The 6,587-nt window shown below is 40.9% G+C and overlaps 2 protein-coding genes across 2 annotated transcripts in view; one reads left to right on the forward strand and one right to left on the reverse strand.

Moving 5' to 3' along the window:
* Positions 1-5,813, forward strand: part of nxn (nucleoredoxin) — a 56,851-nt gene extending 51,038 nt beyond the window's left edge. Inside the window, exon 8 of the mRNA XM_046074048.1 lies at positions 4,711-5,813. Coding sequence (XP_045930004.1) covers positions 4,711-4,893 — 183 coding nt within the window. The 3' untranslated portion in view covers positions 4,894-5,813. The remainder of the gene's footprint in view (positions 1-4,710) is intronic.
* A 117-nt stretch (positions 5,814-5,930) lies between these two features.
* Positions 5,931-6,587, reverse strand: part of mrm3a (mitochondrial rRNA methyltransferase 3a) — a 4,207-nt gene continuing 3,550 nt past the window's right edge. Inside the window, exon 5 of the transcript XR_006828785.1 lies at positions 5,931-6,554. The gene's annotated coding sequence lies outside the window, so the exon portion shown is untranslated. The remainder of the gene's footprint in view (positions 6,555-6,587) is intronic.

Genomic DNA, 6,587 nt, shown 5'->3' on the forward strand with positions numbered 1-6,587 from the left:
CCTGTGTGGGACGAACCGTGGAGTTGTCATAACTCTTGTTATCTTGTGTTGTTCTGTCTCGACCTTTCCAGAGCTGGTGGAGTTAGCACCAGCAGCAGACATAATTACCAGATTAGCTACCTCTCCCTAGTTCCCCTGCTCTCTGCCCTCCAGCTCCCCTTCCTCCCTGTTCTCTCTGCCCAGCAGTCTGGGAGGACTGCGCTGGTTTCTGGTGTCGCACACACCAAGGGCAGGCTCAGGTTTCTGCCGTGGGGCTTGCACATGTGCTAAATGTCTGACCCTGTGTGTGTCTGTCTAAGGCCACGCCACTCTGATGTCAACCTTGAAATGTTACTAAGATACATACAGAGAACAAGGAAAGCTCAGGATTTGTGTTCATTATTCATTTGTGCGCCAATATTTATTTGACCTTACACAAAGAAGCATTGTGGCACTGGTGTTTGTAGTGATTCAGAAGCATCTTGTGTTATAGCTGCAGTCTAAGTTTACTTTGTGTCCCTTGTGGCACACAAGGCAGATATTTTAACATCCATGTAGCACAGGTATAAGTTCCTGGCTCTTGCTCAACTGGCTATGAAATCACCAGGTTTCATTTCCAGATTGGGTTCACGGTCAGATATCACTTCCTGTTTCAGAAGTTCAGAGAGTGAAGCTTCCAGTCTCTGGGTCCAGACTTCTGCACCTTGGCCCAGGTTAGCCCTGGTAGTTGCACACTCCTTGCCAGGACAGCTGCTGGGTCTTTGGTATCCATGAGACAGCAGTATGTTGGCAGTCTCTCAGGGGGAGGCCTTGCTGAGCAGAATGACACAGGATCTTCTTACCCTACTGAAAAAAACATACACCACTAGTATACTGATTTATATAACACAGAATGAAAGATCTTTTGTTCTTTGCTGTGAACTAGCTGCAAAATGAACTATTATCCAGTCAAATAAGAATTTTACAGATTTTTGTGGCAAGCAGCAGTGACTGTTGCCTCTTTGTTCTGCTTGATTTTGTATGTAAACTCAATAAATATTATATTTCAGCCATGCAAGGATGACGCCCACTGATCCCCTGAATTTTTCTGTAGCACCACTATGAGGTTCACATTGCTTCTTTTCTTTTTCTTTCATTGGTCTAATGTGAGTATTTTGGGGTTTGGAACCGGTGGTCCAACAAAGCAAGACATTTGATCCTGTCACCTTGGCTTCTATGATATTATGATTATATTATATGATACTAAACATTTAATCAAATAACAATTGTTAGTTCCAGCTCTATTCACACTTGTGGTTGTTAGTGAAATGCCAGTTATTAAATGAATTAGCATGAAATTTGGCCCCTTCAGGATAAATTGTAATAACTTGGTGATCCAGAAACATGTTAGCGCCAACATGAGGTCAAAACTTTAGCTTGTTCAATACTTTTATGATCAAATACTTGAAAACGAATGTGTTAAGTGCTAATTAGCAATTGTTAGCATGCTAACACGCTAAACTAAGATGGTGAATGTGGTAAACATTATACCTAGTAAACAATCAGCATGTTAGCATTTTCATTGTGAATATGCTAGCATGCTAATACAGCCACACAGAGCCACAAGCATGGCATGTAGTCTTTCATTATTGTGGAATTATTAACACACTGAAAGTTTCTTGTTTCTTTATAGCTTAAAAAATTGAGATTGAGAAAATTTGAGAATGAGCACCAGGTGTAAGGTCACATGGAGAATTTGTGTTTTTATCTTAAGCAGAATGTTTTGTACCTCCATACAACTCAAGAGATGGTTGATAGTTGTTTAAATCTACTGTCTTTTCATCCCACATTTGCACATACCAGCCAAAGATGTTTTCACTTTCAGCAATATAAACTGATAACCAATTGCTGTAGAAAAATTTCAAAAATTTCACAATGATGACTTTTCCTCAAGACATCAAAGCTGGCCAGTAAGATGGACGCAGCCCCAGCTCAGAGGCCAGTGGTGAGGCTTGTTATCATCTTCAGTTCAGGCCTTATCAGATGGTCATCATCTGTGAAATGCCACAGCGCGTCAATAACAAGAATAAGCCTGACATGGCCCAGCAGGTTCCCCGCGGTAAACACACGCTGAGCCTTATCACAGCTGTGAGTGCGAGCTATAGCAGAGAGGCCCTTTTTTTGTCTTTTTGTTCTGAGCTGAGCTGCAGAGGGCGGGGGGCCGCTGGGATGGCTGCACCTCACGAGAAGCAGTTTACACAAGCAGAGAAGCCAAACAAAAGAAGAATGACTTCCTTCGGGGGCGAAGACTGACGCAGAGATTACATCTTCTCATATCGGAGAGGGTGGATAGGCCATGGTGACAGATTGTGGAATTTCTTTCTTTGTGGTGTCTTTACACTGTTTGTCCAGATGATGTATATTCAACGCTTGCTAGGACTGCAAGAGAGCATTGAAGACAAAGCTTTTATTTGTAGTAGGAGAATCAAGCAGTATTTCACTCGTAACAACATTGTCCTTAGTGACAGCTTACATCTGTGAGTATTAAGTGGTCAATGTATGGTGATTTGCAGTGTAATAAAATGGGCTCCGTTCAGAGGATGTTAGCAACAACAAAATACCACACTGCAACTCATCTGTTCCATCTGTTTGCAGTTTTGCAAAGTAGAGGTCACAGTCTTCATCTTGGCATACTTATCCTTTTTAGGTAGCAGCGCAGCCAAGCTATTCAATGAGAAGTCTGAGCTGATTGTGTGGTTTGATCCATTTAGAAAGAATAACTGCGGATTTGCTGATAACAGGGGTGACGCATCAAAGAAGCCTGAATGAAGGGAATACTTGAGCATTGTGTGTAGCAGGAAATCTATCCAAAGTCGCTTTATCTTTGACTGTGTTATGACAAAACTCACATTGGCACATATATCAGTAACGGTATTAACATCAGAGGCGCTGCCTCTGTGAGGAGTCCAACTCTTTGTTGCAGTGCCACCCTCTGGCCCTTTCTTGTTAGTTCTACATTTTCAACATAATCTTTTCCATATGAAACTGATCTTTAATCTTTGCAAGTCTCCCTCTGCGCCAGCAAACTAAGCTGAGGGGAAATCAGGTCATGATGTCATGAGGAAAAGAGAATGTCTCAAATGATATTAGCTGTGCACATCTAATAAGTGAACTGTGTGACCTTAAAAGCATAGCACATGAAATCCATTTGACTTAGAGAAGATATGACTAGAATAATGAATCTCTGTCAAGGTAGGAATGCCAATTCTAAAAGCACTCCCGGCTGGAACTAAAGCTGAAAGGGTGTGATTTCTTATTCGGTCTCAATAATTAATGGCCCTTTCGAGCTTGTTTGAAAGTTGCTGCCTGCCTGCTCATGATTAGTTTCTGTTACATGTGGCTACTACAGGGGTTGTAATTCTGACTTGTTAAAGAGTGAAAGGTGACATCAAGCCTCAGGCAGAACATGGCTGAAGTCCTTTAAAAATAACGGCAAAGAACTAAAACTGGACTCTCCACCAAACCCAACAGCAATCTATTTTCATCATTCACAAATCTGCACTGCTCTCTCTCCTGCCCACACGTGCTATTAAAATGCTCTGTGTTAAGACTGAGTGAGCTTTTGAAAAAGAAAAAAAAACCAGGGAGGGATGTTGTTGGACCCCCACCTGGTTGCTTCCTGTCTTTCAACAGAGCAGGATGCGTGACTAAGCAGCAGCTTTCTGGTGTCTGTGGGCAGGCTTTCTGCAGGAAGACAGGAGAAAGGAGAGTTTCATTTTCTCTTTCAAGAAGTGTGCATTAATAAAGATTGTGCCAGGCAGTTCTGAATTTTATGGAGTAATCTTAATGTGGCGTAATGGATGCTGTCCTAGTTTCCATCGCCAAACAGCCAGTCTGAAAGGATGTGCAGTAGAGAAATATATAATTTAGAGTGTCTTTTCTCCTGGAATGTATCTAGTGTTTGACATATATGTTTGTCAGAGTAATTCAAATGCCATGGAGGGATTTTGAGACGAGGGCCAGCAAGTAACCCCCGTGCCATGAACAGCACTGTGACGCTCGCATTCCTGTTGTCTTTTTCCGTGACATTGCTACACTTGAAGTTTCAGTAGTTTGTTCATGCTGTAGATGAAGATAGCCTTTTTTTGACTTGCAACCCGTTTTTTAAACAAAGTTATGTCTAGTCCCAGAACAGTCTGGATGGAGTGTGAAAAAGAGGTCTCTCTGGTGCTCTTCAGTTTGGGGATCCCATTAGTGTAGAAGTGTTGAAAAAATCTGAGGCTTTTGAGGGTAATGATTTAAAAAGCCTTTCATGTGTTTCAGCCATTTAGACCTTCTTCAGGGCAAATACCAAAATGGCCGCCTTTGGGCCATTTCTTTATATATAAATAGTCACATGATTCACATGATCAGTATGGACAAGTAGTCACATGTTTAGTGTAGACAGGTAAAGTCACATGGCAGACCATGTTCAGCAGAGGAAATCCCACAATGTAATTGTTTTACTAATTTTGATGTTTTAAGTATTGGCAGATAAATATGTTGTGAGCAAAAAAGATTGCGATCAAGACATCTCTACTTTTGACTGAGCTTTTTGACTTTCCAGCAAGACATGTAAATTAGTCAGTTGAAACAGTGGCTCTGGTTTGGGTCTGTTCCCAGTAGGCCCGTGCAGTAACTCATCCATACATGTGAGGAATGTACCACTTTAGCATCATGTACTATCACTGTACTACTTTCTTTTCACTGCAGGATGACATGACCGACTCCCTGCGGGACTACACTAACCTCCCAGAAGCGGCGCCTCTGCTCACTATCCTGGACATGTCGGCCCGTGCCAAGTACGTGCGTGACGTAGAGGAGATCACACCGGCTGTAGTGGATCAATTTGTCAGTGACTTCCTCGCTGACAAGCTCAAACCAGAGCCCATCTGAAGAGGTAGTCCAAATATAAATTGGACATACTATATGGGACTCACTTCATCATCGAACCCTGACCTGTTGATATGCCCCTCACCCTTCCCAGCCTCCCACTATCTCTCCCACCTCCCCCCTGACTTTGTCAGATTCTTCGAGAGATGTCTCACTTTTTACTGACATTTTAACATTTTTTTAGACATGTTTTCATGGAGTCTTTTCTCCTGTGGTGCCTTGCATTGATGATAGTCCCTACAGTAATATATATGGAGATTCTGTTGGTTCTTTTTTTTGCTTCAAGAAATGTATTTGTATTTTTTTTTTTCACCCAATAGCTTTTCTGAAGTAGAGAAAACCAGAGAATTACCCAGTGGACCTACTTATTCAGCTGATTCTTTGGTTTCTGTTTTGTCCGCAAGATCCTTGTTACTTTTGGTTTGTGAATGATGGTGAGAAAGAATAAAATTCATTTTTACAGTTATAATTCACATGTAGTGCAAATGTGTTAAACCTCAGTTGGATGTAGCCGTAAGCCTTTATGGCCATATTTAAAGAAAAAAACAGTTTGACAGATGCACATAGAGTAAAGATCACATTATACCTGCTTGTAACAGACCAATGACTGTTGTTTTAAGACCCCTGTGTCGTGTCGTGTGTGTGTGTGTGTGTGTGTGTGTGTGTGTGTGTGTGTGTGTGTGTGTGTGTGTGTGTGTGTGTGTTTATAATGTGAGTGAAAGTCATCTCTTGCCTATTGCTAATGGTGGTTCTCATCTCAAAGTCATTAAGAGGACTTTCTGTGAAGGTCATTTAATGACGAGGCCAGGTTATTTCTGAAGGCACAAATGGCATTTGAAAACTGTTGAATGTATAAATCCCTGTATTCTGTTACTTCAGTCATGACTTCTCACACCCATTAAAAATTCACTGGCAAGCACAAAGTTTTGTCCCTTTTTAAGTTCTACCAATAGTTAGCCCTTGGATATGTAAAATACACACAATGAAATGACTTACCAGTTTCTTTTTTAGAAGTTTTAAGTAAGACTCATGGGCTCAAATAAACTCAAGGCAAATGTTGCATTTATTACGGGAGACAGTATGCAGATTGACTCCAGGTGGGATGGAAGTGTAGTGAGTTCTGCATATTTGCATAGACAATGTGGCAGCAGATACAGAGTAAAGGATAGACATGACACTGTCACAGTGAGTTCTTTCTATAATAATCATGCATCATGTGTGGGCATCTATTTAAGGCTCTTATGGACTCTATGAAAAGGGAAGGATGGGTAAAAAAAGCAAGGGATATGTGCTTTGTATTTTTGTTAAATGGGACGATACCATGGCTAGAAAGTAACACCTATGACAGATGTTTGTTTGTTGTTCTAAATTGTCATCTTTGGCAGTTCACTGAAAATCTTCTGTTTTTGAGCTAATAATTGGATAAAACAAGGAATTTGAAGATCCCTGGGCTCTGGGAAATTCTAATGACCAGTTTCTTTACTATTTTCTGACATCTTGTAGACAAGACGCTTAATCAAGATAATCAGAAGATTAATTGATATTAAAAATAATTCCCCTGATTCAAATTCAGTATTTTATTGTTAGCAGAACAAGGTGCAGGATGGAAATAATTAAATTAAAATTATTCTGTTTGGTCTGCAGTAATAAGGAATGATGTACACCAGAAGTCACATAATGCTATTTAGAGCGAACAT

This window comes from Micropterus dolomieu, linkage group LG17 (genome assembly GCF_021292245.1).
Source record: "Micropterus dolomieu isolate WLL.071019.BEF.003 ecotype Adirondacks linkage group LG17, ASM2129224v1, whole genome shotgun sequence".
In the NCBI taxonomy this organism is placed as follows: Eukaryota; Metazoa; Chordata; class Actinopteri; order Centrarchiformes; family Centrarchidae; genus Micropterus; species Micropterus dolomieu.